We start from the raw sequence: 24972 nt of genomic DNA on the forward strand, positions 1-24972 counted from the left end.
TGGTTTAATTGGAGGAGGAAACCTTGGCAGTTGGCAGCATTTCTTACGTACCCCTGTGGCATGGATAGACGGATCCCACTGGGTTCAGGCGGGAAAGGGGCGCTCAGGATAGACCCCGGTTGTGCTGGTGGCGGCCTTGGAAGAACTCCCTGTCTCTCCCAGCGGTCCATATTCTAGAGCACGTGATCCATGGCGACGCCCAGATGGTAAAGCTTCTCCGTATGCTCTTGGACGCGTTTCTCCACCTCCATGTCCGGGGTACTTACTCCTGCTGACTTCATATTTATGGTCAGAGATTCTGTCATGCCGTGTGTGTAGGTGGCAGGGAAGTCAGGCGCAGGAGAATCAAACTTGGTATAATGGAGTAGTTTAATAATGTAAAACAAAAACTCCAAAACCAACGTCCATAATAAAATAAAATACGAGCATAGCAATAAACAATCTCTGACAAGGACATGAGGGGAAACAGAGGGTTAAATACACAATGGGATTGGAACCAGGTGTGTAGGAAGACAAGACAAAACCAATGGAAAATGAAACATGGATCAATGATGGCTAGAAGACCGGTGACATCGACCGCCGAGCACCGCCCGAACAAGGAGAGGCATTGACTTTGGCAGAAGTCATGACAGGTTGAAAGGACATTTGAAAGTACCCTGGATATCCATTAACACCACCACTATTTGAGTGAGGTTGATATGGTAGAAATTGTGTTTTTATACTTAACAAATAGCATTTAGGGATTACAAATATGTAATAGTACTGGAATTATCTAATTTAATATGCCACTTTGGAGAGGTTTAGGGATACCTGGAATTGTCCCGTGACCACACCTGACACCACTTACTAAAACAACGTCCCATTTCTAGTTGTTAGGTCTATCAATCCCATTTTTTTCTGATGTTATTCACATGTTGTGGAAGCCATCTGATGTGTTTCCTGTTCTGGAGATCAGTAATTCACTTACAGCTTGTCAATGAAGGATTACTTTCAAAATAAAAAAACTGTTATTTTGTGTGTGCTTGATCTTGTGTATTCTGAACTATGTAACGCCTACCTATCGTCTGATAATTTCCTCATAATCTCCCAGATGTGTTCTTTCCAGATATACCATGTTTTGGCATGTCGGAATCATGTAATTACACATGAATAGCAGTTCTTTTTAGGTATATCTATTTAGGTGGAAATCTAAATTTTGCCATTACATCTAAAAATCCACTTTGTTGTTAAGACAGTACCATGTTGGAAGGGAATTAATCCATCTAAATGTGCTGTATCTTGGTGCTCTGAAATAGAGATGATTTAGAGAGAGAGGGAGGGAGAGAAAGATAGAGAAAGATGGAGGACAGCTCAGCCCTTTGAAATGAGGTGGCGTTTGAAGCCTTGCTTGGTGGTGCTTCTAGTTGGCAGGCAGGAACAGGGAACAGGCAGAGAGCAGGTGGGGAGCAGAGCGCGGGGAGGATGATTGTGCACGGGCTCCTTCTGATGATGTGAGTGGGCGACATGAGACACTGGGTCGAGGGCTGTCTCGAGGGGAAACACCAGTGCTAGTCATATAATGGAGGGTACGGATGGAGGGGTATGGAGGGAGGAAGGAGGAAGGAAGAGGGAGGGAGCGAGGGAGATAGGCGATGGAAGGAGAGAGGGAGAGAGATGAAGGAAGATGGATGGTTATTTTACGTTCCCTTGTACGTCACCAGGTTGAGATGTGCTATGTGGCTCCATTAAATGGCTATATAGTGCACATTAGTCCATTTTCCATCTATGTTGGACAGTTTAGCAAAATGAAAAGGTATACAGGATAGAAAACACAATGCTCTGAGTCTGAAAATTGTTTTGTGACAAAATGCAAAACGTTTTGCTCGCATCTATCTGTAACATAGGATCGTCAGGGGTCCACACTGACTGCTATATTTGTCGCAGGTACTTAGGCAGTGAAAGAAGAGATGTGTTTTATGGGCTTGGTCCCTTTTAAAGCCAACAATAAGTGTCCTCTAGCCTTGTAAAGAGCATGCTTAACGGCGGATCCCTTATCTACGGTGGTAAAACACATCGGACAATGCCTAGTCCGCTCTCCATCATGTGTGTTTACACATGTAAGCTCAGGAAGGACTTTCTTTCATTGCATATCTGACTCTATTCAACAAGCATGCAGTTGAAAATAAAATATTGACTCAATATTATGAACTTAACATCAATGTGATAAGTAACCTAGCTGTGGTTGAATTGCTATTTGGCCAAATTGAGCCACTAGCTGCAAGTTGTTATATTTTTAAGTCTGTAAAGGGAGTTGAAAGATTTTGGAATTCAATAGTAGTGCCTTGATGGAAACTTACCTTGACATTATGCAAAATAATGTAAATTCCATCTGAGGATGAGCTATTAGCTGGAGAGAGGTACATTTATAGAGCTCATCTTAAGACAGCACCGTGTACTTTACCAGTCATTCTGAGCAAGGAGTTCCAACTAAATTAGTGTCCTTGAGCAGCTAGTGACAAGTAGAGCAAGGTCCTTTACTCTCCCTAATAACTTCCAGATAGAGAGCCCTACTCCAGTCTGAAAATGAGGCTGTAGCCCAGGCTGTAGAGAGAATATAAAGCATTACTGTACAGGCACTTGATTTGGCTCTGGTCACTGTCTGAGTCATCTTTCATTGCTATATACCTTTATCTTAGTTTAACTGCCTCAGAGTCGCTGAGAATGATAGGGAGAGTGAGAGGATTCAAGGCTTTGAGCCGTTAGATGATGTCTAATATAATATTCAGCCAGGTCACAATTTCATGTAGCAATATTGGTTATGTTATTTTCAGACTCAATTTTATTAACTTGAGCTTTATATTATATTGTGCATTTTGCTGTACAGTAAATGATAGACAAAGCATGTAGATTTTAATACATTTGCCAATGTGGAGATAACTGCTTTTTATGCTTGACTGTTCAATTATTCCCTAATGGGATTTTTGGACTTAAAGCCAGAATCCTTTGTTGCTACATAACGTTTTGGATGTATACATTAATTTAGTATACCATTGGTTCTTGAAGAATATAACTTCTAAATGCCTCATGAGCTTAGTTCAACTGTCATACCCATCAGAACGCAACGCTTGCTTTAATGCAATGTTTGTAAACAATGTAAATCTGAACAAAGACTGTATAGCCTCAAAACATGGTTAAAACTATAATTTTGATACCATGGATGGTCGGTCATTGAATCCATTGCTCTGTCTATGAACTTGAGTGGTTACACTTCTCCAGGCCCATCCCTCAGCTTCTTACCGAAACAGAGGCGAGATGGCCTTTTGTTACTGTTTCAATTCTACTTGAATTCAACTCCAGCTTTTATATTAAATAGGCTTAAGTTACATTGCCTCTAGCGAAACACACTGCCCCCTCACTAGATCATTCATGTCTCCCTTTCATCTTGAATACCGTTTGTGTCCACATTTAGTTTATCTTGATTAGATCAGACCATATAACCCAGATATTAACAAACCACTCCTTTAGAAACACCATTGTAAATCTTTATGAAATCATGAGAAAAAAAACACCCTCTGTTGTTGATCCTGTTTTTGCAAAAGTGTCCCTGTTGCAGCAGTAAATAAGCTCTTTAGTCAAAGTGTCTTTGATGATGGGAACAAACACAAGGACTTTGTCAGGCTAATTGGGGAGTTCTTTTGTCTGCTAGGGCACCCTCTGAAACAGTCTCTTTCAAATCCCCCTGTGTGTGTGTGTGTGTGTGTGTGTGTGTGTGTGTGTGTGGTACTGTAGGGACCCAGCTGCATGGCATGTATGATTCAGATGATTCAGACTGAGACAAATAGAATTAGCCTGTTGATGTATGTGACGCCCCCCTCCATCCCTACACTAGAGACACAGGTGGACGGGGTAGGGCATTATGAATGTACAGTGCCTTCAGAAAGTATTCATACCCCTTGACTTATTCCACACTTAGTTCTGTTACAGCCTGAAATCAAAATGGATTAAATAGAAATATATCCCATACTGACAAAGTGTGTTCTATTCTAATCTATTGAAAATGAAATACTGAAATATCTCATTTAAGTAAGTATTCACATCAATACATGTCATATCACCTTTAGTAGTGGTTACAGCTGTGAGTCTTTATGGGTAAGCCTCTAAGAGCTTTTCAGACCTGGATTGTACAATATTTGCACATTATTCTTTTAACAATTCCAATTCTTCAAGCTCTGTTAAATTGGTTATTGATCATTGCTAGACGGCCAAGTCTTGCCATAGATTTTCAAGACGATTTAAGTCAAAACTCTAACTAGGCCACTCAGGAACATTCGATGTCGTCTTGGTAAGCAACTCCAGTGTATATTTGGCTGTGTGTTTTAGGGTATTGTCCTGCTGAAAGGTGGACTTGTCTCCCAGTGTCTGTTGGAAAGCAGACTGAACCAGGTTTTACTCCAAGGATTTTGCCTGTGCTTAGATATATTCCGTTTATTTTTATCTTAAAAACCTCCCTAGTCCTTGCCGAAGATAAGCATACGCATAACATGATAAAACCACCACTATGCTTGAAAATATGAAGAGTGGTACTCAGTGATGTGTTGTGCTGGATTTGCACCAAACATAACGCTTTGTATTCAGGACATGCTGTAACATTCATTTCTTTACCACATTCTTTGCAGTTATTTTTATTTTTTATTTATTTTATTTTACCTTTATTTAGCCAGGCAAGTCAGTTAAGAACAAATTCTTATTTTCAATGACGGCCTGGGAACAGTGGGTTAACTGCCTGTTCAGGGGCAGAACGACAGATTTGTACCTTGCCAGCTCGGGGGTTTGAACTCGCAACCTTCCGGTTACTAGTCCAACGCTCTAACCACTAGGCTACCCTGCCGCCCCGAGCAGTTTTCTCCTATCACAGCCATTAAACTCTGTAGCTGTTTTACAGTCACCATTGGCCTCATTGTGAAATCCCTGAGTGGTTTCCTCCTCTCTGGCAACTGAGTTAGGAAGGACACCTGCATCTTTGTAGAAACGGGTGTGCACTGATACAGCATTCCAAAGTCTATTTATTAACTTTGTCTTGCTCAAAGGGATATTCAATGTCAGGTTATTATTATTATACATTTTTAGATACATTTTTTTTAGTCTCCCAATAGGTGCCCTTCTTTGCGAGGCAATGGAAAACCTCCCTGGTCTTTGTGGTTTACAGATAATTGTATGTGTGGGGTACAGAGATGAGGTAGTCATTCAAAAATCATGTTAACCCCCTAGAGTCGATTGCTGCACCGGTGTGTCAATCTATGTTACAAAATAAAGCTTGTTTTGTACCTACCCCAAAACAGGGGTTCATTAACTATGTGTAAAAAAATATGCTGTATATCTCTTGGATTTAGGACAGGCACTTCAAAACCTTGTTCCTTATGATGTATTTTTTGACTGTCCTTTTTTGCCATTTATGAATGTATTATTCAATGCGTTTCTGTGGGCTTTAGTAGTAAAGGCCAAAATCTATATTTGATCCCCAAAAAATTATATACAGTACCAGTCAAAGGTTTGGACCCACCTACTCATTATTATTTATTTTTTTTACTATTTTGTGCGTTGTAGAATAATAGTGAAGACATTAAAACTATGAAATAACATATGGAATCATGTAGCAACCAGAAAAGTGTTAAACAAATTCATATTTGAGATTCTTCAAAGTATCCACCCTTTGCCTTGATGACAGCTTTACACACTCTTGGCATTCTCTCAACCAGCTTCATGAGGTAGTCACCTGGAATGCATTTCAATTAACAGATGGCCTTGTTAAAAGTTAATTTGTGGAATTTCTTTCCTTCTTAATGCGTTTGAGTAAATCAGATTTGATAAAAGACCAAGTCCATATTATGGCAAGAACAGCTCAAATAATCAAAGAGAAACGACAGTCCATCATTACATGAAGGTCAGTCAATCTGGAACATTTCAAGAACTTTTATAGTTTCTTCAAGTACAGTTGCAAAAACCATCAACCGCTATGTTGAAACTGGCTCTCATGAGGACCACGACAAGAAAGGAAGACCCAGAGATACCTCTGCTGCAGAGGATAGGTTCATTAGAGTTACCTGCCTCAGAAATTGAGCCCAAATAAATGCTTAACAGAGTTCAAGTAACAGACACATCTCAACATCAGCTGTTCAGAGGAGACTGCATGAATCAGGCCTTCATGATCGAATTGCTGCAAAGAAACCTCTACTAAAGGACACCAAAAAGAAGGAGAGACTTGCTTGCAACAAGAACCATGAGCAATGAACATGACAAATCTGTCATTTGGTCTGATGAGTACAAATTTGAGATGTTTGGTTCCAATTGCTTTGTCTTTGTGAGATGCAGAGTAGGTGAACGGATGATTTACAGATGTCTGGTTCCCACCGTGAAGCATGGAGGAGGAGGTGTGATGGTGTGGGCTTACTTTGCTGGTGACACTGTCATTCATTTACTTAGAATTCAAGGCACACTTAACCAGCATGGCTACCACAGTATTCTGCAGCGATACGCCATCCCATCTGGTTTGCGCTTAGTCGGACCCTCATTTGTTTTTCAACAGGACAATTACCCAACACTCCTCCAGGCTGTGTAAGGGCTATTTGTTCAAGAAGGAGAGTGATGGAGTGCTGCATCAGATGACCTGGCCTCCACAATCACCCGACCTCAACCCAATTGAGATGGTTTATGATTAGTTGGACTGCAGAGTGAAGGAAAAGCAGCCAACAACTGCTCAGCATATGTGGGATCTCTTTTTAGACTGTTGGAAAAGCATTCCAGGTGAAGCTGGTTGAGATAATGCCAAGAGTGTGCAAAGCTGTCATCAAGGCAAAGGGTGGATACTTTAAAGAATCTAAAATCTAAAATATATTTTGATTTGTTTCACAATGTTTTGGTTCCTCAATGATTCCATATGTGTTATTTCATCGTTGTGATGTCTTCAATATTATTTTAGAATGTAGAAAATAGTAAAAAATAAAGCAAAGCCCTTGAATGAGTATGTGTGTCCAAACTTTTGATACCTAAAGGGGCCCTAAAATTAAAAATCATATAGCTAAATAATCTATAGTATGACCATCTCAAACAATTTCATATGTCAGCTAATATTCCCTTTGAATGGATGTTCAGTTCAAACAAATTAAAAGCAGTTCCCTCCAATGTACACTTTGCACAGTTATGCAAATTACTTATAGGTAAAGTGTTTATGAGTGGGTTTCTTGTATAGTCACCATATACACCTGAAGTACATTGTAATGATACATTTTGACTATATTGATTCAGATTACTCTGAATATAAAGGGCTCATGGTGTAATATTTGCATTTCCTTTCTCAGGTAAAGAATGTATTGGACCAGGAGGGCTTCGGCCGACAGAAGCGAGGCTACAGAAGCATCAACGAAATTGACGTCAAAATTACCGACCCCCTATTCAGCAAACAGTGGTATCTGGTGAGTTGTCATCAGCATCCGTTATACTTGTTCACTCACTGACCACTGATCACAGACATATTCACTGCTGCTCCTCCTATGGAGATTAAGTCTTCTCATTAGGCCAGTCAATATTGCCCACACCATCTCATCTCCCTGTTTATGTCAGTCTCCTCCCCCAGTGTTTACCCTAGACTGGCAAGCGTGACTTTCCTTTCCGCCAGGGCCAACGTGCCTTCCTTTGTTCCACTTCTCAGATTAAACGCTCTGCAGTAGGATCCCAGCTAAGTGCCATATCTGTGACATTTACTCCCCCTCCCTCCCATCCTCCACACCTCATCTCTTCCTCACCCCTTCCTTACCCCTATCTTCCTCCATGTTGACTAATTATCTAATGGCCGCTCGGCTGGGTGCCCTGCGTCACGGACTGTCTCCATATTGTTTGTGTGACTGATTAGATCAACACGGGCCAGGCTGATGGGACCCCCGGACTGGACCTCAATGTGGCTGAGGCTTGGGGGCTGGGCTACACCGGGAGAGGCATCACCATAGCCATCATGGACGATGGTAGGTACCAGTATAGATAGACCTTACGGTTGAAGGTGTATCACTATCTTTTTATTTTTTATTTGATTTATTTCACCTTTATTTAACGAGGCCAAGATAAAGCAAAGCAGTGCAAAAACAACAACACAGAGTTACACATGGGATAAACAAACGTACAGTCAATAACACAATAGAAAAAGCTATATATTGTGTGTGCAAATGAAGTAAGGAGGTAAGGCAATAAATAGGCCAATAGTGGCGAAGTAATTACAATTTAGCAATTAACACTGGAGTGATAGATGTGCAGATGAGGATGTGTAAGTAGAAATACTGGTGTGCAAAATAGCAGAAAAACAAAAACAAATATGGGGATGAGGTAGGTAGTTGGATGGGTTATTTAACGATGGGCTGTGTACAGCTGCAGAGATTGGTAAGTTGCTCTGACAGCTGATGCTTCAAGTTAGTGAGGGAGATATACAGTAAGTCTCCAACTCCAGTGATTTTTGCAATTCGTTCCAGTCATTGGCAGCAGAGAACTGGAAGGAAAGGCGGCCAAAGGAGGTGCTGGCTTTGGGGATGACCAGTGTAATATACAGTGCCTTGCGAAAGTATTCGGCCCCCTTGAACTTTGCGACCTTTTGCCACATTTCAGGCTTCAAACATAAAGATATAAAACTGTATTTTTTTGTGAAGAATCAACAACAAGTGGGACACAATCATGAAGTGGAACGACATTTATTGGATATTTCACACTTTTTTTAACAAATCAAAAACTGAAAAATTGGGCGTGCAAAATTATTCAGCCCCTTTACTTTCAGTGCAGCAAACTCTCTCCAGAAGTTCAGTGAGGATCTCTGAATGATCCAATGTTGACCTAAATGACTAATGATGATAAATACAATCCACCTGTGTGTAATCAAGTCTCCGTATAAATGCACCTGCACTGTGATTGTCTCAGAGGTCCGTTAAAAGCGCAGAGAGCATCATGAAGAACAAGGAACACACCAGGCAGGTCCGAGATACTGTTGTGAAGAAGTTTAAAGCCGGATTTGGATACAAAAAGATTTCCCAAGCTTTAAACATCCCAAGGAGCACTGTGCAAGCGATAATATTGAAATGGAAGGAGTATCAGACCACTGCAAATCTACCAAGACCTGGCCATCCCTCTAAACTTTCAGCTCATACAAGGAGAAGACTGATCAGAGCTGCAGCCAAGAGGCCCATGATCACTCTGGATGAACTGCAGAGATCTACAGCTGAGGTGGGAGACTCTGTCCATAGGACAACAATCAGTCGTATATTGCACAAATCTGGCCATTATGGAAGAGTGGCAAGAAGAAAGCCATTTCTTAAAGATATCCATAAAAAGTGTCGTTTAAAGTTTGCCACAAGCCACCTGGGAGACACACCAAACATGTGGAAGAAGGTGCTCTGGTCAGATGAAACCAAAATTGAACTTTTTGGCAACAATGCAAAACGTTATGTTTGGCGTAAAAGCAACACAGCTGAACACACCATCCCCACTGTCAAACATGGTGGTGGCAGCATCATGGTTTGGGCCTGCTTTTCTTCAGCAGGGACAGGGAAGATGGTTAAAATTGATGGGAAGATGGATGGAGCCAAATACATTCATAAATGCTCTCCATCCAACCTCACTGAGCTCGAGCTGTTTTGTAAGGAGGAATGGGAAAAAATGTCAGTCTCTCGATGTGCAAAACTGATAGAGACATACCCCAAGCGACTTACAGCTGTAATCGCAGCAAAAGGTGGCGCTACTGTTACGGTGCGTGAATGAGGACCCAAAAGCGAATTAACTTAAACAGAGCTTCTTTAATTACCAAACATAGGTAGGCTCAGACGGACCGGCAGATTCCGACAGGACAAGACAAGGTTACAGCAAACATGACGACAGTCTGGTTCAGGCATGAAACACAACAAACAAGAATCCGACAAGGACAGGAGCAGAAACAGAGAGAGATATAGGGACCTAATCAGAGGGAAAAAGGGAACAGGTGGGAAAAGGGGTGACGAGGTGGTTAGGAGGAGACAAGGCACAGCTGGGGGAAAGAGGGGGAGAAAAGGTAACCTAACAACGACCAGCAGAGGGAGACAGGGTGAAGGGAAAGGACAGAGACAAGACACAACATGACAGTACATGACAGTACCCCCCCACTCACCGAGCGCCTCCTGGCGCACTCGAGGAGGAAACCTGGCGGCAACGGAGGAAATCCTCGATCAGCGCACGGTCCAGCACGTCCCGAGAGGGAACCCAACTCCTCTCCTCAGGACCGTACCCCTCCCAATCTACGAGGTACTGGTGACCACGGCCCCGAGGACGCATGTCCAAAATTCTACGGACCCTGTAGATGGGTGCGCCCTCGACAAGGATGGGGGGGGGGGGGGGAAGACGAGCGGGGGCGCGAAGGACGGGCTTGATGCAGGAGACATGGAAGACCGGGTGGACGCGACGAAGGTATCGCGGAAGAAGAAGTCGAACTGCGACAGGATTAATGACCCGAGAAATACGGAACGGACCAATGAACCGCGGGGTCAACTTGCGAGAAGCCGTCTTAAGGGGAAGGTTCTGAGTGGAGAGCCAAACTCTCTGACCGCGACAATATCGTGGACTCTTAGTTCTACGCTTATTAGCAGCCCTCACAGTCTGCGTCCTATAACGGCAAAGTGCAGACCTGACCCTCTTCCAAGTGCGCTCGCAACGTTGGACAAAAGCCTGAGCGGAGGGGACGCTGGACTCGGCGAACTGAGATGAGAACAACGGAGGCTGGTACCCGAGGCTACTCTGAAAAGGAGATAGCCCGGTCGCAGACGAAGGAAGCGAGTTGTGGGCGTATTCTGCCCAGGGGAGCTGTTCTGACCAAGACGCAGGGTTGCGAAAAGAAAGACTGCGTAAGATGCGACCAATAGTCTGATTGGCCCGTTCTGCTTGACCGTTAGACTGGGGGTGAAAGCCGGAAGAGAGACTGACGGAAGCCCCAATCAAACGGCAAAACTCCCTCCAAAATTGAGACGTGAATTGCGGACCTCTGTCCGAAACGACGTCCGACGGAAGACCATGAATTCTGAAAACATTCTCGATGATGATCTGTGCCGTCTCTTTAGCAGAAGGAAGCTTAGCAAGGGGAATGAAATGAGCCGCCTTAGAGAACCTATCGACAACCGTAAGAATAACAGTCTTCCCCGCTGACGAAGGCAGTCCGGTGACAAAATCTAAGGCGATGTGAGACCACGGTCGAGAGGGAATAGGAAGCGGCCTGAGACGGCCGGCAGGAGGAGAGTTACCGGACTTAGTCTGCGCGCAGACCGAACAAGCAGCCACGAAACGACGCGTGTCATGCTCCCGGGTGGGCCACCAAAAACGCTGGCGAATAGAAGCAAGCGTACCCCGAACGCCAGGGTGGCCGGCTAACTTGGCAGAGTGAGCCCACTGAAGAACGGCCAGACGAGTAGGAACGGGAACGAAAAGAAGGTTCCTAGGACAAGCGCGCGGCGACGGAGTGTGAGTGAGCGCTTGCTTTACCTGCCTCTCAATTCCCCAGACAGTCAACCCGACAACACGCCCCTCAGGGAGAATCCCCTCGGGGTCAGTGGAGGCTACTGAAGAACTGAAGAGACGAGACAAAGCATCAGGCTTGGTGTTCTTAGAGCCCGGACGATAAGAAATCACGAACTCGAAACGAGCGAAAAACAGCGCCCAACGCGCCTGACGCGCATTAAGTCGTTTGGCAGAACGGATGTACTCAAGGTTCCTATGGTCAGTCCAAACGACAAAAGGAACGGTCGCCCCCTCCAACCACTGTCGCCATTCGCCTAGGGCTAACCGGATGGCGAGCAGTTCGCGGTTACCCACATCATAGTTACGTTCCGACGGCGACAGGCGATGAGAAAAATACGCGCATGGTTGGACCTTGTCGTCAGAGAGGGAGCGCTGAGAAAGAATGGCTCCCACGCCCACCTCTGACGCGTCAACCTCGACAACGAACTGTCTAGAGACGTCAGGTGTAACAAGGATAGGAGCGGATGTAAAACGATTCTTGAGGAGATCAAAAGCTCCCTGGGCGGAAACGGACCACTTAAAGCACGTCTTGACAGAAGTAAGGGCTGTGAGAGGAGCTGCCACCTGACCGAAATTACGGATGAAACGACGATAGAAGTTCGCGAAGCCGAGAAAGCGCTGCAGCTCGACGCGTGACTTAGGGACGGGCCAATCAATGACAGCTTGGACCTTAGCGGGATCCATCTTAATGCCTTCAGCGGAAATAACAGAACCGAGAAATGTGACGGAGGAGGCATGAAAAGTGCACTTCTCAGCCTTCACAAAAAGACAATTCTCTAAAAGGCGCTGGAGGACACGTCGAACGTGCTGAACATGAATCTGGAGTGACGGTGAAAAAATCAGGATATCGTCAAGGTAAACGAAAACAAAGATGTTCAGCATGTCTCTCAGGACATCATTGACTAATGCCTGAAAGACAGCTGGAGCGTTAGCGAGGCCGAAAGGAAGAACCCGGTATTCAAAGTGCCCTAACGGAGTGTTAAACGCCGTCTTCCACTCGTCCCCCTCCCTGATGCGCACGAGATGGTAAGCGTTACGAAGGTCCAACTTAGTGAAAAACCTGGCTCCCTGCAGGATCTCGAAGGCTGAAGACATAAGAGGAAGCGGATAACGATTCTTCACTGTTATGTCATTCAGCCCTCGATAATCTATGCAGGGGCGCAGAGACCCGTCCTTCTTCTTGACAAAAAAAAACCCCGCTCCGGCGGGAGAGGAGGAGGGGACTATGGTACCGGCGTCAAGAGCTACAGACAAATAATCTTCGAGAGCCTTACGTTCGGGAGCCGACAGAGAGTATAGTCTACCCCGGGGGGGGGGGGTGGTTCCCGGAAGGAGATCAATACTACAATCATACGACCGGTGTGGAGGAAGAGAGGTGGCCCTGGACCGACTGAACACCGTGCGCAGATCGTGATATTCCTCCGGCACCCCTGTCAAATCACCAGGCTCCTCCTGTGAAGAAGAGACAGAGGAAACAGGAGGGATAGCAGACATTAAACATTTCACATGACAAGAGACGTTCCAGGAGAGGATAGAATTACTAGACCAATTAATGGAAGGATTATGACAAACTAGCCAGGGATGGCCCAAAACAACAGGTGTAAAAGGTGAACGAAAAATTAAAAAAGAAATGGTTTCACTATGATTACCAGAAACAGTGAGGGTTAAAGGTAGCGTCTCACGCTGAATCCTGGGGAGAGGACTACCATCCAGGGCGAACAAGGCCGTGGGCTCCTTTAACTGTCTGAGAGGAATGTCATGTTCCCGAGCCCAGGTCTCGTCCATAAAACAGCCCTCCGCCCCAGAGTCTATTAAGGCACTGCAGGAAGCTGACGAACCGGTCCAGCGTAGATGGACCGACAAGGTAGTGCAGGATCTTGAAGGAGAGACAGGAGTAGTAGCGCTCACCAGTAGCCCTCCGCTTACTGATGAGCTCTGGCCTTTTACTGGACATGAAGTGACAAAATGACCAGCGGAACCGCAATAGAGACAGAGGCGGTTGGTGATTCTCCGTTCCCTCTCCTTAGTCGAGATGCGGATACCTCCCAGCTGCATGGGCTCAGCACCCGAGCCGGCAGAGGAAGATGGTAGTGATGCGGAGAGGGGGGCAACGGAGAACGCGAGCTCCTCTCCACGAGCTCGGTGACGAAGATCAACCCGTCGCTCAATGCGAATAGCGAGTTCAATCAAGGAATCCACGCTGGAAGGAACCTCCCGGGAGAGAATCTCATCCTTTACCTCTGCGCGGAGACCCTCCAGAAAACGAGCGAGCAAAGCCGGCTCGTTCCAGCCACTGGAGGCAGCAAGAGTGCGAAACTCAATAGAGTAGTCTGTTATGGATCGATTACCTTGACATAGGGAAGACAGGGCCCTGGAAGCCTCCTCCCCAAAAACAGATCGATCAAAAACCCGTATCATCTCCTCCTTAAAGTCCTGATACTGGTTAGTACACTCAGCCCTTGCCTCCCAGATTGCCGTGCCCCACTCACGAGCCCGTCCAATAAGGAGAGATATGACGTAGGCGACACGAGCAGTGCTCCTGGAGAAAGTGTAGGGCTGGAGAGAAAACACAATATCACACTGGGTGAGGAACGAGCGGCATTCAGTGGGCTCCCCAGAGTAACACGGCGGGTTATTGATTCTGGGCTCCGGAGATTCGAAAGCCCTGGAAGTGGCCGGTGGATCGAGGCGGAGATGGTGAACCTGTTCTGTGAGGTTGGAGACTTGGGTGGCCAGGGTCTCAACGGCATGTCGAGCAGCAGACAATTCCTGCTCGTGTCTGCCTAGCATCGCTCCCTGGATCCCGACGGCTGAGTGGAGAGGATCCGAAGTCGCTGGGTCCATTCTTGGTCGGATTCTTCTGTTACGGTGCGTGAATGAGGACCCAAAAGCGAATTAACTTAAACAGAGCTTCTTTAATTACCAAACATAGGTAGGCTCAGACGGACCGGCAGATTCCGACAGGACAAGACAAGGTTACAGCAAACATGACGACAGTCTGGTTCAGGCATGAAACACAACAAACAAGAATCCGACAAGGACAGGAGCAGAAACAGAGAGAGATATAGGGACCTAATCAGAGGGAAAAAGGGAACAGGTGGGAAAAGGGGTGACGAGGTGGTTAGGAGGAGACAAGGCACAGCTGGGGGAAAGAGGGGGAGAAAAGGTAACCTAACAACGACCAGCAGAGGGAGACAGGGTGAAGGGAAAGGACAGAGACAAGACACAACATGACAGTACATGACAGCTACAAAGTATTAACTTAAGGGGGCTGAATAATTTTGCACGCCCAATTTTTCAGTTTTTGATTTGTTAAAAAAGTTTGAAATATCCAATAAATGTCGTTCCACTTCATGATTGTGTCCCACTTGTTGTTGATTCTTCACAAAAAAATACAGTTTTATATCTTTATTATTTGAAGCCTGAAATGTGGCAAAAGGTCGCAAAGTTCAAGGGGGCCGAATACTTTCGCAAGGCACTGTACCTGCTGGAGCACGTGCTATGGGTGGGTGGTTCTATGGTGACCAGTGAGCTGAGACCTGGAGCCAGTGGGTTTGGCGACGAATATGTAGCGAGGACCAGCCAACGAGAGCATACAGGTCGCAGTGGTTGGTAGTATATGGGGCTTTGCTGACAAAACGGATGGCACTGTGATAGACTGCATCCAATTTGTTGAGTAGAGTGTTGGAGGTTATTTTGTAAATGATATCGCCAAAGTTAAGGATCAGTAGGATAGTCAGTTTTACGAGGGTATGTTTGGCAGCATGAGTGAAGGAGGCTTTGTTGCAAAATATGAAGCCGATTCTAGACTTAATTTTGGATTGAGGTGCTTAATATGAGTCTGGAAGTAGAGTTTACAGTTGAGCCAGACACCTAGGTATTTATAGTTGTCCACATATTCTAAGTCAGAACCGTCCAGAATAGTGAGTAGTCCAGAGTAATATCTTAATAGAGGTCATCACTGGGATTGTAGTTCTGGGCTAAAGCCCTATACATTCGGCCTCCACCGAGGTCCAGATGTTCACTCTGAAAATGTGTTATATTTCCTCACCGTCAAAATTTGCAATAAACATAAGGTCAGCTATCCATGTTTTTGTGGGGATTTTTTGATTCTCTCTGACTGTTTAGCTTTTAATCAGGTGACTGTTAGTGAGCTGGACAGAGTGAAGAGACTGTATAATGTAATTTATACACAGTTTCGATTTGGTTTTAATCATTTAAATGCACAGTAGATTGAGGGCTTTTTTTTGTCATACCACCCGCAGGGGCTGTGTGTTTGATACCCCTACTTTATACCCTGTAGCCAGTGTTAAGGAACTAAGTAAAAAGAATTTGAAGTACTACTTAAGTAATTCCTGTAGTTTTTTTGACTATTTATATTTACTTTTACTTCACTACGTTTCAAAATAAATTCTGTACTTTTTACTTTTTACTACTTCTTACATTTTGCATGCTCAGACAGGACAGCAATATGGTCCAATTCACGCACCTATCAATATAACGCATTGCCATCCCTACTGCCTCTGATCTGGCGGACTCACTAAACACAAATACTGTGTTTGTAAAGTATTATTATTGGGTACTTTTTCCACCACTACCTGTAGCTATTCAGGACCAGAGTTGGTAGCCATTCATAACAATTGGTGGCCACTACACAGTATGTGTCAATTATAAATACAGATTTAAAGGTATTAGTCATCCACTTATTAATGTGGTTATTTATAGTTCATGACGACAAGGTATCTACACATGGTTAATGAACTAAATACCATTTGAACAAATGACATGTACAAGTACCGACCAGCTCCACATTAGAATGTAATAAGTACAACGTAAAATAAGTGACCATTTATTGGTTGACATCTTCTTATAAAGGTCAAAACCTCCCCTCAAGACCTAAATTCCTTTGGGGAAAAATGTATAGCATTATCTCACTAATTTATGTTGAAATTATGTTTCAGGGATCGACTATCTCCACCCAGATCTTGCATCAAACTACGTAAGTGCTTAATCTTTGTTCTCATTTCACAATCCTCTCTGTTAATTCCCTGTATTGCTGTTTTGACATAAATCAGGCCTTGAAATGGCACTTGTCACAGGTCTGTTGTTGAGTGCCAGTGGCGGTGCCAGTGGCAGGTGTATTCCAAGTTTCCTTCATGGTTGGCAAGTCTCCTTGAATCCTTGGAGGACGGGTAGACAGGCATCCGGCCAGCCAAGCTGTTTAATGTTAATGCGTACAGCACTGTGGCAGGCGGGATGGCAGGCCGATCTGTCACTGGTACAGATAATGCCAGGGTAGCTAGCACCGCATATTGTGATATTCCAACTCCAGAATACTGATAATAACACCTCAAAAGACTGCCAGTGTTGCTGGCCAGAAACAGGAAAAAGACTAAGGAGTAAAAGTAAGGAACTCACATTACAAAATATATTATTTAACTATTAACAGTGCAGTACTAGTGAACATCTATTGACTATGTACTCAAGAAGCCCAGTGTTCAGTGGTAAACAGAACTGGCCAACTGCTGAAATTCTGAAATGGCTGTTGTTGAAATGGCTGTTGTTGAAATGGCTGTTGTTTTGACTGATAGTGAGAGTTGTGAATGTTATCGGATCTGACAGAATCGTTTACAGCAGGGTGCCCAATACTGATACAGGAAACCAGTCATGTCTTTTGTAACACAGCACCATCCAGTAATATGTTCTCTCATAGAGACACAGTAATGAACAGTACTGAAAGGCTATGCTGCATCTCTGCTGTGGGATGCAATTAGACACACACAAACACACACACATACACACAGTGCTGTTCCTCCATCCCTTCATCTCTGCTTCTCCTCCCTTCTCTTTCCTCTCATCTTGGAAAGATTTCAGAGCTTCAGAGAAGGTGAAAGATGAGACGGCAGAAGAGGGAGAGAGTGAGAGTGAGGGAGAGAGAGAGATGATTAAATGTAAACTATTTCCTTTCAGTCGGAGGATATTGGAAAAAGGGGAATTATTTTAAGATAGGCAAGGAAACTTGATACTGTGTGCAGTTCTGTTCAGCTTTTCAGCTTTTTGACATAAGCTCTGTGGTTCCTGTGTGATGCCTGTGTGTGTGTGTGTATGTTTCTTGCCTGTTAACTGGGATGAGTCTTACCCCAAAAATAGCCTGTCGTGAGCGTGGCAGTCAGGATGATGCAGGACATGCATGCTCTACTGGGCTGATGGATCACGCTGTGTAACGATCTAAAACTGACTTAGTGCTATACACTTCCTGTGGGTTTGTGTGTGTGTGTGTGTGTGTGTGTGTGTGTGTGTGTGTGTGTGTGTGTGTGTGTGTGTGTGTGTGTGTGTGTGTAGGAGGCTGATAATCTCATTTATTGCATCTTCACTCTCTTCCAGGGCCGAAGCTGTTGTTGGTTTATGTATTCCTATTTTTCAGAAGACTACAAACACTGCAATCAGCCACTATTGATTGGTCTGCATTAGTATGTGTAAGAGCGCACGATTATACAGTGCATTTGGAAAGTATTCACACCAATTCCCTTTTTCCACATTTTGTTATGTTACAGACTTATTCTAAAATTCATCAATCTACACACTGCCCCATAATGACGAAGCACAAACAGTTTTTTTGACATTTTTGCACATTTATCAAAATTTAAAACAGAAATAAGAAATTATGGTGCCGTAGTCATCATTATAATATGATGCCATTATCAAAGGGCAGCAGATGTCAGGTAAAGCCGGGCCAATCTTGTTTAGCGCCTCTTACACATCGTTCCGACAGACATCCTACTCTTGATAATGTAACTAACTTAAAGCAGTTATCAATGTTATCATCTGAAGGACTTTTGACAATGTGATTTTTTTTCTCCTATCTGGTCTTTGGGAAGTCTCTAGCAAGCTGGAGGTTTGTCAGTGCCCATATCTGCACTGGGATGTTGCATTGGGATGTTGTTACTGCAGTATTATTGGATGTTGTGTCTTTATATTGTTCAAGGATTACTTTCTTTCCTCTAAGGGAAATTACCATGCCAACGCCCGGTGATGTCACATAATCACAAGGGTTCATCTCGTACAGTGTGTGTTTTAGTGTGCGTGTGCCTGTATTTTATTAGGTTGTTAAGGGATTCTGAGTCTCTTGTATTGGCAAGTACTGCATGACGAAGATGGTGTGGTAAAGATAATCATGACGAATGAGTTTAATAAGGAACCAGAGAGAACTCTTTTTTTTTCACACTTAGGATATCAATTAGTAGTCTATTGATGTAAATTAGTCTACAACAAATTTCACAGTATGTGTTTCCAAACTGGTATATGAGGACACTCCATATTCAAAAGCTTTGGACCAAGCTTTGGAATATTTATACTTTTTTAATATCAAACGACCTTCCTTTGTTCATAATGAGAATATCATAAGTGGTACTCTGAGAGAGGCATGAGAGCATTTCTAGTGCATAGTTAATTTGAGGATGTGGTAATATTCAATACAGCAGGGGATTGAAAATCTAAGCAGGGCTTTGACCTTATATAATATAAGGGGCCTATTGCAATGAACATTGGCCAGTGTACTAACACAAGGTAATCTCTCGTTAAACCATCCATACGTGGAAAAATCACCCACACAGCTGATCTCAGTTGCACTACTTTTTGGCGTTGCCTATTCTTATTATAATTTTATGTAATCCATTAATTACATATTGTTTTAAAAATAAAGTTATTGTTGAATAGTATGGTTGTTACTTATCAAGCTTGGGGAAAACTATCCCGGACTGTCCATATTTGAAATGTGTATTGAATCAAGTCAATTATGATGAGTTAGGTCTATATTATCTATTTTATTCAAAATAAAAGGCTGTCTGATAAAGTTATTTCAAACAGCACACATGTTATTTTGTCATTTAAGGTGAAACATTTAAATGAAATATAGGCCTACTCCTTCTATATTCTTATACTCAAATAAGTATACTTTTTTTACAGTTTAAATTTTTTTTACTTTTTTTACAGTTTTAAATACTCCTGATAGGTTGATATTTTCATTGTTGGTGGGAGTAGAGAACCTAGACACAGCTGTCTAGTATCATAATCACTTGACACGGTAACAGCGAGAGATCAACTGATCTCCTTGTTTATTATTGTGGGTGGTTGCAATCAAGTTTTTATAACACACATGTAATCTCCCGTGTGTCGCGTTTTAAGAAATCCAGCGGAAGCCTGCACGAGCACATTAAGTTCTGCCTGTCCTAAATTTGACTTTTTGTGAGTGGTTTGAATACAACCACCAAGTATTTGTATAATGTTGAATGATCTGTACATTTTGTGCTGACGTATACTCAAAAGGAACACCTATGTGAGAATGATGTTCATTGACTACATCTCAGCATTCAACACCATAGTGCCCACGAAGCTCATCACTAAGCTAAGAACTCTGGGACTAAACACCTCCCTCTGCAACTGGGTCCTGGACTTCCTGGCGGGCCGCCCCCAGGTGTTAAGAGTTGGCAACAACTCTTCTGTCATGCTGATCCTTAACACTGGGGCCCCTCAGGGGTGTGTACTTAGTCCCCTCCTGTACTCCCTGTTCACCCATGACTGTGTGGCCAAACATGACTCCAACACCACCATTAAGTTTGCTGACGACACAACAGTGGTAGGCCTGATCACCGACAACGATGAGATGGACTATAGGGAGGAGGTCAGAGAACTGGCAGTGTGGTGCCAGGACAACAACCTCTCCCTCAATGTGAGCAAGACAAAGGAGAAGATCGTGGACAACAGGAAAAGGCAGGCCGAACAGGCCCCCATTAACATTGACTGGGCTGTAGTGGGGCAGGTCGAGAGTTTCAAGTTCTATGGTGTCCACATCACCAATGAACTATCATGATCCAAACATGCCAAGACAGTCATGAAGAGGGCACGGCAAAACCTTTTCCCCCTAAGGAGACTGAAATTGGTTCCCAGATCCTCAAAAGGTTCTACAGCTGCACCATCGAGAGCATCCTGACCGGTTGCATCACCGCCTGGTATGGCAACTGCTCGGCATCTGACTGTAAGGCGCTACAGAGGGTAGTGTGAATGGCCCTGTACATCAATGAGGCCAAGCTTCCTGCCATCCAGGACCTATATAATAGGCGGTGTCAGAGGAAAGCCCATAAAATTGACAGAGACTCCAGTCACCCAAGTTATAGACTGTTTTCTCTGCTACCGCATGGCAATCGGTACTGGAGCACCAAGTCTAGGACCAACAGCTTCTACCCCCAAACCATAAGACTGCTGAACAATTAATAAAATCGACCACCACCCCTCCCTTTTGTACACTGCTGCTACTTGCTGTTTATTATCTATGCATAGTCACTTCACCCCTACCTACATGTACAAATTACCTCAACTAACCTGTACCCCCGCACACTGACTCTGTACCGGTGCCCCTTGTATATAGCCTCGTTATTGTTATTCTTATTGTGTTACTTTAATTTTTATTTTTTTAACTTTAGTCTACTTGGTAAATATTTTCTTAACTCTTCTTGAACTGCACTGTTGGTTAAGGGCTTGTAAGTAAGCAATTCACGGTAAGGTCTACACTTGTGCCACTATGCCACTTTGTTTACATACTCATCTCATTTGTACATACTGTACTCGATACCATCTACTGTATCTTGCCTATGCTGCTCTGTACCATCACTCATTCATATATCCTTATGTACATATTCTTTATCCCCTTACACTGTGTACAAGACAGTAGTTTTGGAATTGTTAGTTAGATTACTTGTTGGTTATTACTGCATTGTCGGAACTAGAAGCACAAGCATTTCGCTACACTCGCATTAACATCTGCTAACCATGTGTATGTGACAAATAAAATTTGATTTGATTTGATTTGATTTGATTTGTTGTATTCGGCGCATGTGACAAATAAATTAACACCAGTAACTTTTTGTCCTAACACCAACCTTCAGCCTCAACCCTCTCTGTATACAGAGCAGAGGAGGCTGATGGAAGGAAGCTATAGGAGGACAGGCTCATTGTAATGGCGGGGATGGAAATAATGGAACGGTATCAAACACATCAAACATATGGAAACCAAACGTTTCCATTTATTCCATTCCAGCTATTACAATGAGACCGTCCTCCTATAGTGCCTCCCACCAGCCTCCACTGATACCGAGGTATCAACCCCTCCAGACAATCTTACTCACACTACAGCCACGGTGCTGGAAGTCATTCTCTTCACCTTGTTACTACCTGGTTTCCTGCTTCACTCGGCTGATACAGCAGAGCAGCAGAGCAGAGCAGCAGGGTGCAGTGTTTTGGCATCTCTTTGTCCCTCACTGAGTCATCCCTATATCCTCGCTGGGAAATGTCAGCTGGTATCTTGCTAAGGTCTGACCTGGCCAGTCCACCCGGTAAAATCTGATGGGTTTAGCTCTATACTTCTAATGATCACCACCACACTTTCACCGCCATCTCCCTCGTGTCTCTGGTGACCGAGCACACTGCTCTGTAAAAACTCCACGAGTCATAAATGCCATTCAGACAGACAAGCTACAAATAGAGAAATGACGGGGAATGGTGATTAGAACTACAGGGGATTTTGAATGTGACTGAGCTGAAGGAGAGAGGAAGATGAGAGAGACAGCAGTGGAGAGTTAGAGAGAGAGAGAGACTGTCTAACATAAAAACAGGGGAAACACAGTGACAACCCACTGGGCACAGACATAATTTCAACATTTAGTTTTGATTTGGTTGAGTTGTCACCTAATGTGAATTCATTGGGAAATCAACAAAAAATGTTACCATGGATTTAGGTTAAAAGTTGGATGAAAAATATATGAAATTCCCTAACATTGATGACTCAGTTTTCCATGTTGATTCAACATCATCAATCTCTCCTTGTCCTAGTCTGTAATCCCAACATGTTTCAAGCTGACCACAATTGTCTCTGTTCCCAAGAACTCCAAGGTAAGGTAACCTGCCTAAATTACTATAGCCCTGTAGCACGCACATCTGTAATTAAGAAGTGCTTTAAAAGGCTGGTCAAGAAACACATCAACACCACCCTCCTAGACACCCTGGACTCACTCCAATTTGGATACCGTCCCCACAGATCTAAAAATGACACCATCGCAATTGCGCATCACACTGCCCTCTCCCACCTGGACAATAGGGGAAATAACTACGTGAGAATGGTGTTCATAGACTACAGCTCAGCGTTCAACACCGTAGTCCCCTCTAAGCTCACCACCAAGCTAGGGACCCTGGGACTGAACACCTCTCTCTGCAACTGGATCCTGGTCTTCCTGACGGGCGGGCCCCAGGTGGGGAGGGTAGGCCACTTTCAGGGGTGCGGTGGGGCCTTTCGATCTGTCAAGTTAAGTGGAGCCTTTCGAGCTGTTTTGGTTCCTGACTCGAAGTGAATAATACCCTGCCATCTCCCTCAGAACATTAAAACGTATTGTATCCTTCACCAGCTCATATCTGTGTGAAGCTGGAATCAGCACTGCTCTTGTCTGCATTAAAACCAAATATCAAACCAGGTTGGATGTGACAGCAGAGATGAGATGCACACTGTTGATCACAGCCCCTGACTTTGAGAAGCTCTGACGTGACATGCATCAAGCACACCCATCTCATTAGTGGTGGTGAGATAATGATGCTTTCAAGACAACTGGAAACTCAGAAAAACACTAGGTCAAATCATGACATCAGTGATCTTCAGGTCAGAAAGTCTGAGCTTTGGAAAGAGGCCCGAGTTCCCGACTTGGAGTTGGATGACTGTTCAAAGCGAATTTTTTTTCTCCCCAAGTTCCAGTTGTCTTGAATGCACTGAAGTCGGAAGTTAGAGATTTATGAGTTCCCAGTTTCCAGTTGTTTTGAACGCGACAGAGACATTATGTCAGACACATTTGAAATTGACCGTCATAGCCCCACATTAAAAAAGTAAACATTGGTTGTTAATTACATAATGGTTTTCACATGGTTGGGGTCGCTATAATTTTGAGATATCAAAATGGGGTCGTGGACTAAAAAAAATTGGGAACCCCTTGCCTACAGGGTGGAGGTCAAAGACTTGGCAATGTGGTGCCATGACAACAACCTCAACGTCAGTAAGACCAAGGAGCTGATCGTGGACTACAGGAGAAAGAGGGGAGAGAACGCCCCCATCCACATCGATGGGGCTGTAGTGGAACAGGCCAAGAGCTTCAAGTTCCTTGGCGTCCACATCACTACGGACTTAACATGGTCCACACACACCCGCACTGTTGTAAAGAGCAGCACCTCTTCCCACTCAGGAGGCTGAAATTGGCCCGTGGATCCTCAGAAGGTTCTACAGCTGCACCATGATGAGAATCTTGACTGGATGCATCACTGATTGGTATGGCAAATGCACTGCCTTCGACCTCAAAGCGTTACCCAGGGCATCACTGGGGCCGAGCTCCCTGCCATCCAGGACCTCTATCACGCGGTGTCAGAGGCAGGCCCGAAGAATTGCCAAAGAATTCAGCCACCCAAGCCTAGACAGTTAAATCTGCTGCCGTCCGCCAAAGCATCAGATCTCAGACTAACAGGTTTCCGAAACAGCTTCTACCCCAAGCCATAAGACTGCTAAATAGTTCATTAAATGGTTACACGGACTATCTGCATTGACAATATCTTGCACTGACTCTATGCACACTCACAAGACTATGAGCTCATAAGCAAGCATTTCATGGTAAAGTCGACACCAGTTGTATTCGGGGCACGTGACACATTTGTCTATTTGATTTTGATCAGCTTACATTTTGTTGTTGAAGAAAATGACGTGAAAACAACATCGATTCAACCAGTTGTTGCCCAGTGGCAAGAGACTTGAAGGTGACTAGTTGACTGTTTTGGGTTGAGAAAAGTGGAAAAATAGGAAGAGGAAAATGAAAAACAGAGTGACTTCCAGACAACAAAGTTTGAGAGAGACATCCTTTCCAGATGGCTTCTGAAATGACAATCTCAAAGGGAAGCAAGTGTTACAGAAAAGAGGGAGGGGTGTATAGAGAGAGCGAGAGAGAGAGAGGGAGAGAGAGAGAGAGAGAGAGAGAGAGAGGGAGATAGAGAGGGGGAGAGAGAGAGAGAGAGAGAATAAATCAGAGATTGAGATTCCTGTAATGGTTGGTGGATTTGTAGATTTGTTTGTGTGTGCGTGCCTATGTGAGTGAGTGTGGCTGCAGGGCAGGCCATTTGCTGATTACGCAGCATGGATTGATGACTCTCCGACAGATGTGCTTCTAATGCATCTGTTTTCTCCTGCTTTTCCGCTGTTAATTCCGCTTCTATTACTTTTGGCCACGTGGAATTAAATGGCGGGAATAATTGGTGTGTCAGTGTCTCAGCCGCTGTTCCCTGCTGTGACCATGCATTACCATCATATTAGTACTGTGTGTGTGTGTGTGTTTGTGCGAGTGAGTGTTT

The 24972-nt window shown here is 44.1% G+C and overlaps 1 protein-coding gene across 2 annotated transcripts in view; it reads left to right on the forward strand.

Annotated features, from left to right (window-relative positions):
• Nucleotides 1-24972, forward strand: part of pcsk2 (proprotein convertase subtilisin/kexin type 2) — an 88759-nt gene that overhangs the window by 14714 nt on the left and 49073 nt on the right. For both annotated transcript variants that reach the window (XM_090240338.1, XM_021611043.3), the window contains exons 3-5: nt 7335-7448; nt 7886-7994; nt 16509-16546. In XM_090240338.1, the coding sequence (XP_090096464.1) occupies nt 7335-7448; nt 7886-7994; nt 16509-16546 (261 nt within the window). The remainder of the gene's footprint in view (nt 1-7334; nt 7449-7885; nt 7995-16508; nt 16547-24972) is intronic.

This window comes from Oncorhynchus mykiss, chromosome 1, assembly GCF_057628025.1.
Source record: "Oncorhynchus mykiss isolate SJ-2025 chromosome 1, ASM5762802v1, whole genome shotgun sequence".
In the NCBI taxonomy this organism is placed as follows: Eukaryota; Metazoa; Chordata; class Actinopteri; order Salmoniformes; family Salmonidae; genus Oncorhynchus; species Oncorhynchus mykiss.